Source organism: Nansenia antarctica (genome assembly GCF_963989245.1).
Source record: "Nansenia antarctica genome assembly, chromosome: 16".
Classification (NCBI taxonomy): Eukaryota; Metazoa; Chordata; class Actinopteri; order Argentiniformes; family Microstomatidae; genus Nansenia; species Nansenia antarctica.
In genome coordinates this window covers 13,315,728-13,328,601 of record NC_137686.1, presented here as the reverse complement: position 1 = coordinate 13,328,601, position 12,874 = coordinate 13,315,728, and the positions used below count along the sequence as shown (strand labels likewise).

The following is a 12,874-nucleotide window of genomic DNA, read 5'->3' as shown; positions in this document are numbered from 1 at the left end:
ATTTGAATGTTTTTGGATTCAATTCATTTTGAATTAAACACACAACATTGAGACAAGCCACCGAACCGAGAGTCCTGCTTTATTATAGCATCTTATTTGTCGTGGGACTAATTTAGTTTCGTACTGTCCTGGAAGTTCTTCCGAGGTCGGGTTGGAGGATGGACACCGACTCCCTGGCCGGCGACGGGGACCCCCTCCACGGCGGGCTGGTGTCGCTGGACCCCCTGGTGGACCGGCTCCTGGGGGACTCTGTCTGTCAGCAACAGGGATGGGTGAGGGTTCACGGTAAGGAGCTTGGATGTGAGGAAGAAGAAGATGAAGCCTCAAATCGTGACGTTAGAATTATAAGGTTCTATCTCCATTTTGGTCAAAATCGAGTTTTTTTACATAATCTGATCCATTAGGTGTTTATTAATGCCTGTGTGGTGTTATTTTTTTTAAATGTTGACATTTTTGAGTTAGTAATTCATAAAATACAAAGGTTCCATCTCACAGAACATAACGGAATGTAAAAACTTTGACGCTCAATATCTCTGAACTGCCCTAAACGGAGATGGAACCTTATCATTCTAAACGGAGATAGAACCTTATAATTCTAAACGGAGATAGAACCTTCTCATTCTAAACGGAGATAGAACCTTATCATTCTAAACGGAGATAGAATCTTCTCATTCTAAGCTCACGAAATGTGCTTACGACTGTTTTCCCCACAAAGCAGATAGAGCTATTCGGCATGGTTACTGTTGTGTGCGTTGGAATGAGAAGCGCGGCTCTGTCTCGTGTGGCTGGCTGTGCGTTTTGACACCCCACAATAATAAAAAAATAAAAAAAATAATAATAATAATAATAATTAACGACAACAAAAATATATGGCAACGTTGATATTACAACCGCAAGTCGGTGTTGGTTGGAAAAATGGCACCACATTGGAATGATGCCACCACCACCATCACCACCAAACACTGCCACATCCCATGTTACTGGGGTGGATGTGGATTCGCCTCCCATTGTCAACCACATTGGTGGGAATGCGACGCCGTGAGCAGAGTACCGCACATCACCTTGCTGCCTGCACGTCGTTATTCACCCTGGGATGTTTGTCATTCCACTGACAGGTATGCAAGTGTGACTTCCTGATGTCGCCTGTATCATATTTGTTGAAGACACTTGGGTGTCAGTGGGGATTTGCACGTCAAATTCCTGTCAGATGGATGCGAACACATGTGATCATGTATGTTCAGTACGCCACGGCCACAGTGCATCACACCCCACCACCACCCGTGGGTTTAGGCTACCTATGTCAACATACACAAAGATGGCAACCCAAACAACCATGAAGGTCACTTCCCCCTCGCTGACAAGGATTAGATTACATGACACAATATGAAATGAATTCAATTCAATTCCATTTATAGAGCTTTAAAAACCTACCATTTCTCACAGCCACAGTACACAGGCTGTTGGTTATATTACGGTTTATGATTTATTAGGCCTACATTAGATGCTTATGACACATATTTCAATATCGGGGGCAAGGTTTAAGCTACACTTAGGCTATTATTACACACTGCTTATGACACATACTTCAATATTGGGGCAAGGCTACAGCACTACAGGAGCTGCTTGTGCCATACACTTAATGCACACGCTGCTTTTATTGCATTACCCACACTCCAATGCCACCAGAGAAGCATTGGTACCGCCAGCTACAGTGGCTCTGGGGACGTGACTGCCGGGTCTGAGCTTGTCACATGATTGTCCACATGAATAAGTCATAAGAGTCGGTCAGGTGGACACACTGAGATGGACGGCAGGCCTCTCGGTTTCTGTACCCTCTTGTGAAAAAATAAATGGCATTTGTGTCCAATTTCGTTCGCTGTGATTTTGGCAGCTCCGTGCTGTGAGTGGCAGTAGTTCAGTTCAGTTTTGTATTCAGCGTTTATTTATCCGCGTTCGGCCTCGTCGAGGTTCGAGAGAGAGCGGATCCCCCCGCTGACAGCAGGGAGCTGGCTGGTCTGAGACAAAGCGGTGGACTTGTGATCATAATCTCATGGAAGAGAGAGAGCGAGAGAGGGAGAGAGAGAGAGAGAGCGAGAGAGGGAGAGAGAGGTGAGACTGACAACTGCACTCCCCCTGGTGTTAATTTACCACACCTGATTAATGATTCAAGATGGTGACAGAGGCGAAGGCCGATGTTTGCTGCTATTTCATTGTATTGATCGCTTCCATGTTACATCCATGTTTCAGATGGAGGCAGAAAGGGCTGGCCTAATGTCAACCGATGTCTGGTGGTTGGCAGGGACTGTTGTCATGGTAGCTCAGCTCACTATCGCCAGTGACAGCGATGGCTCAGTCAGTGACGTCAGCGGTCCTTAGCCAGAACCCTCCATAGCCTTGAGCCATATCCATATCCTCCTTTTATAGTTTATGTTTCTATATCATTTTCTGTTGACTAACAACCTGGAGGCCAAGGCTCCTGTGCTTATAATCTTGTTCCTGTTTGTCCCCCCTACCATCGCCATGGTGATCTGTCAGAAAGACCCGAGTACGCTTTGAGTACGCTTACCGCAATACTGCGCATCACGGGGCTGCGTCACCCCTCGTATATCAAGGGCGCTTATTTGGGTAATTGAATTCGTAATAGGATCCGCACGGACTGGAGATTGATTTTTTATTTCCCGGCCTTCCCCTTCTAAGATGATTGTCGAAACCTCCAAAGGACGAGAAGGAGAGGTTGAAGAACAGGAGGAGGAGGTGTGGTGGTGGTGGTGGTGTTGTTGTTGTTGTTGTTGTTGTTGTTGTTGTTGTTGTTGAGTGTCATCGTGTGACTGACTGCTGTAGGCCTGCTTGTACATAACGACCGGAACGGAGGCTATTTCCCTTAAGAAAAATGGAACATCTTGACCTCCGTAACACGCAGTCTTCTTTCACTGGATGTGAACGTCCTCAAGGGAGTCTTAGGGAATGTTCAGGCCAAAAGACAACAACTATTTTTAGTTTTATTAGTTAATTTCCTGGGAAAGTTACTGGATGGCGAGAGGGGTCAGTTAGTGTTGTCAGCTACATGTATTAACATGGCTCAGAGAGCAACGAACACACGTCCTGGATTTGAAATGTAAACTTGTCAGCAGTAGCTGATTAGGTGAGCTCACGTCTAGATGTCTATCTTCCTGGGGAGAAGTTGGGTATTTGTGTTAGCCTAGAGCTGGTGGTTAGCTAGGTGCTGTAGTCAATGGTGTGATTGTGCTGTGGACAGCAGCAGCCCTGTCTCGCTCTCTCTCTCTGTCGATCTCTCTCTCACACACATACACACACACACACACCCACACCCAAACACACACACACACACACACACATACCCACACACACACACAAACACACACACACACACACAGTCTCACACACACACTCAATCACTCTTGCGTGCGCCCAAACACACACACACACACACAAACACACACACACACACACACACACACACACACACACACACACACACACGGCTGGGATCTTGCAGGATGTTTGCCTCCACATCCCTGTCCCTCCTCCCCTGGCTCGCCTGCTTGAAGTGACTGTGTCTGTGGAACTGTGATGTAAGCAGACAATTCCGTAGATGACCTCAGCGACCAGGATTCCAAAAGCCCCAGTGTTCCGTCACCGTGTTCTAATGCTGCAGTAACTCAATAAAGCACGCAAGGCGGCTGATTCCGATGGCGATTATTTATTTATTTAGTAAAAAGCCTGACTTTGGCATCTTGTTCCACAGTTCCCGGAATGTGACCAAAAGCAAAAAAATGTTTGAAAAATTCATGTACCCATTTTTTTTTTCTTCTTAATTAAATTAGTTTTGATGGTTGAATTGTGACATTTGTGATTCATAGCGACTTCTTGCTTGAATGGCTGTCTGACGGTTAGCCACAGCAGGACGTCAGAACGGTGAGGCATGGTAGAACGATTAAACACACTCAAACGCCGTCGCGACCGGCCTGCTAGCTGGTGGTCGGAGCTGCCAACTTTAGTTTTATTCACGCTGAAAGAGTGGTTGTCATGGTTGCTGTTCATAAGGGCGCTCAGGGTCAACTGAGCAGCTGTCTACAATTTCTTCAATTAAACTGACGAAACAACACGCAGAAGGAACAAAACAATTACCCTCGCCAGACAGTTTTCGAGCCCTAAATGTTGTAAAAAAGAAAAAACAGTTTTAAAGTTTTAAAATAGACGCTTAATCTCAAGCGTTATTCCATGTGCCCATCCCAATCCAAGTTTCAGATTTAGCACCCCTCGGATTAGGATTAACGCTGGGGTTTTAATAAGGTTTGTGGTGTGTCCCGGCTTGAATCCATTGAGGACGTTGACAAAGTGCGTTAGTCAGAGAAAGGGCATTGTGTCCGTAAGCCTATTAAAGGTTGACTGAAGGAGGATGGGAAGACTAACAGGGTTTATCTCCTGCACCACGCCGCGCGGAAGTCAGAATGACAGGGCGTACTCACACTAATATTCATCCGCGTCCTCATTCGAGGAGGAAGTGGGATTTGAAAGGTATTATTCTGATAACGTACTGTAGCTGATGTCTCATTGGATTGTGTTTTGGCTTAGGCGTTCACAGATTTAAAAAAAGAGAGAAAAAAAAGAGAAAGAATCCCAGTCATTAACCATTGGGGTTTAGGCTTAAACTGAGTCAATTACAACAGAAGTCCTCGCCAAGCCCTATTACCACCAGACGAGTACATGTTGTCCTCACTAGACCTACGCAGCGTAAGCCCTAGTAGCTGGCTGCGGCTCAGGAGGTCGAGCCGGGGCGTCTTAACGATCGCACGGTCGTTGGTTTCGACCCCCGGCTCCTCCTGGCCACGTGTCGAGGTGTCCTCGGGCAAGACACTGAACCCCAAATTGCCCCCAACGAGCGGCCCGGCGCCTCGCATTGGTAGCTTGCAGCCATTGGTGTGTGAATGTGTGTGTGAACGGGTGAATGAGAGGCCATTGTAAAAGCGCTTTGGAATAAGGCGCTATATAGCCTAAGTGCAGTCCGTTTAGCAGACAGTTGTGCTGCAGCCTGTTCCTTGAGTGCGGGTGTTTGACAAGCAGCAGTGTCTGGCTCCAGCAGAGGAGAGAGGGCAGGTACCTCCGCGTCTCCGGCGCCCACCCTTCCCATGGACACAGAGACTCACTGGCTTCAAGACAACATTCTGCGATTCCAGGCGTCACCTGACAACACGGACAGGAAGTCCTCATCCTGTTTTGGGGTCCTGTTCCAGATATCTTTGAAGGAGAGGGCGGAATGATTTTTTGTTGTGTCTGTTCTGGAGAACAACCAGCATAAGTTGTGTCTTTCATTTGGCTACAAATAGCCTACCCATTTGGAGTAGGGACATAGGCTACTACTCAACTTAATACTATATATATATAGCCTATATATAGGCCTATACTGTATATAGCGATATGCAATGTACCATGTAACAGCATTACATTTTAAATTTGTAGCATTTAGCAGACGCCTTTATCCTAAGCAGATTACAACAAATACATACTGTATGTCTAAGTAAGTGAATCATCTATCCATCAGTCATCATAAGAAATAGTAATCTTTGCCAAAACCAGGGGCCATTGGCAGTCAAGAAGAAGGAAGAATTCATTATTTTATTTTAAAACATTTTTTTTCATGTGTAGTAGAGAAACTGTACAGCATGTAATTGCGTCGTTACAAAAGAGTTGATACTAACAATTCATATATAGGAGCAAATTAATGTAGTTTGACCCTAAAGGACATTGTCTTTATAGAATCTAGCGGGATAATGTAATCGTCTGATGTTCATTTAGCCCATACGAGCAGCCTTGGGTTTGTGCGTGCTATTACCACAGGTGGATGAGCACCATGCCGACGGTCTGCAGACGCCATCCTGGCCTTGTTGTAATCAATGTGTTTACCCTGGAGGCTGAGTGGAAACAGTGAAGGCTGCATTGATTTGAGTAATTACTCAGGCGGAGAGCAGGCTTCTCAGTTTAATCAACACAGGGCTTTGTGCGAGTGATGTCGTTTTCTTTCTCGTTTTTTGTAATCATTTTTCATTATTATCAACAAAAATGTTTTTGTACATGTGTGTGGCTACGAAAAACAACTTCCAGATGTCCCAGAAACCTAAAGTGTCCCATTTCCACACCTTACAACCACGGATATTCAGTGGGAATACTGTAGGATGTGTGTTGTTCTGGAGGACGGAGCTGGTTTTCGTAAGAGCGTCTGGGATTTACCCTGGCTCTCGTTCCTTTTCAAGGTTTCAGTTGATTTCATCGCAGCGGCAGCACACATTCTAGTCCGATTATTTCTAGGCCGCTGATTTAGGGTTCAGTTTGCGGTCGGCTGATTTAGGGTTCAGTTCGCGGTGGGCTGATTTAGGGTTCAGTTCGCGGCCGGCTGATTTAGGGTTCAGTCAGGGGTCGGTCCAGCGGGTCACCGGTAGCTCTGAGTCACATGACGGTGATGCATGTCTTTGGACAGCAGTCTGAGGAATAACAGACCAGAGGATGAGAGAGATGGGATTTACACTATAAATAAATATGACATAGAGAGAGAGGGGGCGGGGAGGGTAGAGAGAGAGAGGGGGTAGAGAGAGAGAGGGGGGTAGAGAGGTAGAGAGAGGGAGTAGAGAGAGAGGGGGGGTTAGAGAGAGAGAGAGAGGGGTAGAGAGAGAGACAGGGGGGGTAGCGAGCGAGAGAGAGAGAGAGGTAGAGAGAGAGGGGGGGTAGAGAGAGAGGGGTAGAGAAAGTAGGGATGCTCCGATCTGGATTTTTGGGGCCGATACCGATCACCGATTTTTTTCCTCAAGATCAACCGATACCGATACCGATTTTTAAAAAAATACATAACTGTAGGCCTATTGACTGGATAGCCTACATATTTTTTGCTTTTTAGACAAAAGTTTTGATCCATTAGGCACCAAGCAAACGCAGACCCATTTTTATGGCATAGTAAAAGTCTGGCCTATCACCCAGTTAGGGCCTGAAGCCCAAGTCAGTCGATATGGCTGTATAAAAGACATCATAAATGTGGCCTTCATGGTTTACATACTGTTACGTCCTCCTATGTTTTCTGTTCAGTTATCTGTCTTCCCCAGGGGGGAAAAAAAGAAGAAGAAAAAAAAAAAAAAAAAAAAAAATCGGTTTTTGCGATCGGCCATTTTTGCCGATCACCGATCGAGTCATTTGGAGTGAAATCGGCCGATTTAAATCGGTGGCTGATAAATCGGAGCATCCCTAAGAGAAAGAGGTGGGGTAGAGAGAGAGGGGGGGGATAAGAGAGAGAGGGGGGTAGAGAGAGAGCGGGTTAGAGAGGGGGGTAGAGAGAGAGAAAGGGGTAGAGAGGTAGAGAGAGGGGGGGGGGTAGCGAGAGAGAAAGAGAGAGATCTGTATACCACCTCTAAACAGTACAGCCTTGTCTCTTCTCACGGTGAAGCCCATAATTAGTCTGCTTACATCACACATGACCACCACATAGGACCCATGACAGGATGAGTGAGGACGAGGACGAGGACGATGATGAGGATGATGATGATGCATGTCTTGGGAACGCGGGGCTGAGTAACAGGCCACATGATGAGAGCTGAGGGATCTAGCCGGATGCCTATAAGCCTGGATGACACAGATCTGGATAACAACACACACAGCACAGCACATGAGTGTCTGCAGCGGGGCTTGATGATGCATGCCTTTGGAAGGGAGGCTGGGTGACTGGCCTAATGGATGAAAGGGATAGAGAGAGGCATAGATAGACAGATATAGGCATATAGGCCTAGATGATAGATGATAGAGGCCTAGATCTATACGAACACCGCACAGTAGACTCCAGCAGAGGCGCGACGCCTTGAGGAATGGAAGCCAGGCGGAAGAATGAAAGGAAGAATGGGAAATGGATATCGGCTAGATTGAAGATAGGGCCCTAGATGATGAAGGGGTTCTCTCCTCACAGACGCCACCACCTCGGAGGATTGCGTGACTGTCTCCTCCGCGGCACGTCACGGTGCAACGCAAGGCTGCTCGGGGAGGATGAAAGACAATGATTACAGATAGACGTGGAGATCCGAGAGTCGTAACACACTCCCACGCTGGGGGAAAAACTGGTCCTGCAACTGTAGAAAAGACGGATATGGTTGACGTGGATTGAATAGGATGTCATTGTGTCGACTTTAGATGATAGGTCTAGGCTCGGGGGGGGGGGGTTTCGAACGCGTTGTTTTGTTCCAACGGCAACAACAAGTGACCGAATCAGGTGTGTGTGTGTGTGTGTGTTTTCCGACAGTGTGGTTTTAACCTGTCATGGCTATGCTAGTTGTCATAGTAATGACATGTGCGGTGTAGGTGGTGGTGCTTCTAAGCTTGTTGCCATGGGAGATTCCCAATTCTTCCCAATGACGTTCATGGTTCGTGACAGAAAGCAACAGCAACCTCTCTTCAGAACTCTTCAGAAGTCTCGTCCTGCACGGTTGTTTGTTTTACGGGTCACCGAGAGATGATGTCAGACCCGTCAACACTGCGTCGCCTAGGTGATGGTGAAAAAAACAAAAAATCCGGTGGCAACTGATTCGGGCTTGACCGTTCAGACAAGCCACTTGGCCAGGAATCAGATGCGTGTCTCGTTTCAAAACCGCCTACGAATGTGGTTTGAAATATCTGATTCTGTGTGTTGTTTGTTTTTTTGGCCCGTTCAGACTACAGGGGAGGAAAGGGAGAAAAAAGTTTTGAATGAGGAAAGAAATAGGATATTAGTCACTTCAAACTACCGCTGTGAGCGAGGCTTTTGATCTCCAGGCCTGCGTGACGTCTCACTCCAGCAGAGCATCACCCACTCACCGCAGTAGGTAAGAGGGCCCCCATTAGGTCTAATTGGGGGGTTGCACAATACGTCAGCCATCATACCCGGCATCGGCAGACAATGGGCTCCGAAGGAATACGAGATTTGATCAGATTTCGTAGAACATTCATACTGCTGCAGCACCTATCGTTATTGACGGAGAAGCTAAACGGTAACCCAGCCAACCCTCCTAATACTGGCGGCGAAAGATGAGGTCGTTAATGACAGACTCCGAACGTTGACACGTTTACGACAAACGCTTCGGTGTTCTCTTGTTGAGCAATAACATGCCTCAAAGTTCCAGAAATGTTGTGTTATTATGACACGGCACGGAGGCAGAGATGTAATCGGCCAATAAATGTTTCCCCTAAGTGAGTTATTTATCGCCGACTGTTTCGCTCGACGCATAACACTTACTGATAATGGTTTTCCAATTACACATCGCCACTTTCTCTCCATCCCACCCCCCCACGTTCTCTCTCTCTCTCTCTCTCTCTCTGTCTCTCTCTGTCCCCCTTCTCTCTCTATCCACCCCGGGCTCTCTCTCTCCCTCTCTATCTCTCCTTCTATCTCTCCTTCCCTCCCTCTCCCTCCGCTATGTGAAGTCAACCAGGAGCCTGCCAAGATAGAGAGAGAGAGAGAGAGAGAGAGAGAGAGAGAGAGAGAGAGAGAGAGAGAGAGAGAGAGAGAGAGAGAGAGAGAGAGAGAGAGAGTAAGAGAGCGAGACAGAAAATAAATGGCTGGTGAAAATCCTGCTTCAGGGGGTCAGGAGTGCAGAGTGAGCGGGAACGGGGAGGAGGAGGAGGAGGGTGTGTGCCGTGGGGGCTGCTGACTAACCGGGAACGCATCTGGCAACTCTGAGCCACCGGAGGGGTATCTGGCAACGTAACAAAGCACCTTGTGATTGGATGGCGGAAGACTGTTTAAATAGGGGCAGGTTATCGGCCGCCCCCAGGGGTTCTGGATCCGTATTGGAGCGGGACCCGCGGGGGGAGGACTCTCTCTCGCCTTTCCCTTCTCTGCTTATTTACTTCCACATGCCTCAAATCCACCAGGATGGATGGTGTCTGCGTGGGAAGATTGGATAAAGACGCAGTGTAATTTGTTCAGCAGCACGAGATCCCTATCAGGGGAACAAGTCACCATCCGTTTGAAATGTGGTTTTTATATGAACACACACACACAGACGCACACACACACACACACACACACACACATACATACACACACACACACACACACGCATAGATACACATGCATACATACACACTCACAGACACACACACAAACACACACACGCACACCCATCCGTTTGAAATGTGTTTTTATATGAACACACACACACACTCACACACACACACACACACACACACACACACACATACATACACGCACACGCACGCACGCGCACACACACACACACACACACACACACACACACACACACACACACACACACATACCTCTGCATCTCAATTCTCCACCCTATTCCCTGGAGCTGCAACTTGTTCACACTATCACACCGAAAGCACAGGATCGATGTTAGAACCCATGGGTACACAAATCCTATATGAAACGCATGTAGCGGAAAAGGTGTGCACTTCGGCGTGGGGGGGTGGAATATTGGCACATGGGGTCTTGACTGTGTCCCCTCTCTCCCGCCTTTCCCAGATTATCTGCAGTTCATTTCAATCTCATGAATACAGAATGAGATTTGATGGAGATGATGTGAGATTTGTCATGTCAGTCAGTTGTACATCATATGAATAATTAGGGGGGTTGTTACAATAGTGTGAGAGAGAGAGAGAGAGAGAGAGAGAGAGAGAGAGAGAGAGAGAGAGAGAGAGAGAGAGAGAGAGAGAGAGAGAGAGAGGGAACCTTCTCTCTCTCTCTCTCTCTCTCTCTTTACCTCTCTCTCTTTACCTCTCTCTCTGTCTCTCTGTCTCTCTGTCTTTCTCTCTCTGTGTCTCCCTCTCTCTCTCTCGTTCTCCCCCTCTCTCTCTCTCTAACCCTCTCTCTCTCTACCCCTCTCTCTGTCTCTCTCTCTTTCTCCCTCTCTCTCTCTTTCTCCCCCTCTCTCTCTATCCCTCTCTCTCTCCCCCTCCCTCTCTCTCCCCCTCCCTCTCTCTCCCTCTCTCTTTCTCCCCCCTCTCTTTCTCCCTCTCTCCCCCCCCCTCTCTCTCTCTCTCTCTCTCTCTCTCTGTGAAAGGAGGAGACATGGTTCATCGACCATCTCCAACAAAGGAGAAGAATGCTCCTTGAACTGGAAGATCAGTCGTCTCCAAACCCCTCTCCTCTCCTCTCCTCTCCCCGGTTGCCAATCCAAGGTTGTTGCTAGCCAAGTTTATTCCGTCTGAGCAAAACAAGACACCAACATGGCAACACACCGTAGTGGGAGAGGGTCTATGGACTAATTTAACATTTAAAATGTTAATTAGATTAGACTCGATTAGATTAGATTTCTTGTCATTGCACAAGAGTACAAGTATAAGTGCTGGGACAATAAAACGGAGTTTGGCATCCAACCAGAAGCGATAGTAAGATATGATGTTGTAGACAGTGCAAGGGAAGCGCATCGGGTTACATTTTGTGAGAAATGCACTATACACATAAAACTCAAATCAATTTGATTTGATGGTATTACAGTATGAGGTATTACAGTGAGTATAAATAAATTCAATATAAAAAGTGATTATACATGAGATAAGTATCAATATATACAGTTATGATATGTTTAAACTAGTCTTCCAGCAGATTACCGGAACCCTTTTTATAGCATTGAGTTGTGGTCTGTTGTTGGTCTGTTGTGTTGTGTTCGTGTTGTGTTCTGTTCCTGTTGCCCTGTTGTTCACTTGTTGACAGAATAACTCAGGTAGCGATGAACTTTGGTCACATTTTTTTCCTGTGAGTACAGAGGAGAGATGGCAGAGACCAGGGGGGAGAGAGATAACATCTAGCATTGTAGGGCAGACCTATGCCCTCCCAGTCCCAGGCCTCCACCCCCCCCCCCTCCCCCCACCTCCAGCCCCACAATACCCAGGCAGAGAGCCTCTCAGAGCGGAGAAGGAAATGGAGAGTTCCTGGTATTGGTGGTCCCGTCCCACCCCAGCTTGCTTGCTCCTGTCCTGGCAAGGCCGGCTGTCATCAGGGGTGGGGGGGGTTGGGGGGATGGGGGCTGGGGGGGGGGGGGGGGCTGGGGACAGGGGATAGGGGCAGGATATCCCCTCCGAAAACAAAACAAGAAACTAACCTGTGCCGGTCAAAAATAAGCTGTTATCTATTTTAGGATGCTGCCTCGTCCCTAGTGAGTGGAAAAACACACAGCCAAGCGTTGGGTTAGCCTAGCATCTTGAGAGGCTGCTTTTCTGAGGCGATTGTTTTTTTAGGCTGTTTTGTGGGCCCCCTCTGAGTTTTGTAGACTATTTTGTGGCCTCTTTATGTGTTTTTAAGGCTATTTTGTGTCTCTTTTGGTGTTTTTAAATATTTTGTGAGCTCTTTAGTTGTTTTTTTAAAGCTATTTTGTGGCCACCCATTAGGTGTAATATTTGAACTCGGTGAGATAATAAGGCGGTGAGATAATAAGGCTATATTACTGGGAGAATATTATATACCGGCAGCATCAAACCGGCGTTTCCTCTCATGGAGCGGAATAACTGAAGCCGGGCTGTTAGGTGTCAAATACCAAACCGACACAGGACGGAACACGGAGCTCTGCCAGAGGAGTTCTGACTTCTGACTTCTGAGTTCCGAGACCGACGGTTCTGCCAGCCAGCAGACTCCAGACTGGAGAATTCTGGGAATTCTTTCGAGGCCCTTGTTCCTCTGAACCCCCCACCGCCCCCTCTCACCAACCCCACCCACTCCCCCTCCTATCCCCCCTGTTATTCACGCTCTGATTTATTGCCCTTTTTATGGCAAGGTGCTATTTTTAGACGGAGGGTGTGTGTGTGTGTGTGCTGGTGCTGCTCCTGAGTTCTGTCAGGACGGGGTCGGAAAAAGACGACAAAGTGGCGGAGGGTGAAGCCAGCA

General features: G+C 47.4%; 1 protein-coding gene across 1 annotated transcript in view; it reads left to right on the top strand.

Annotated features, from left to right (window-relative positions):
* Positions 1-158: 158 nt before the first annotated feature.
* The window catches only part of rasal2 (RAS protein activator like 2), a gene marked incomplete at both ends in the record, with an annotated part of 92,024 nt that continues 79,308 nt past the window's right edge, over positions 159-12,874 (top strand). The window contains one exon of the mRNA XM_080546885.1: positions 159-285. Within this exon, the coding sequence (XP_080403011.1) occupies positions 159-285 (127 nt within the window). The remainder of the gene's footprint in view (positions 286-12,874) is intronic.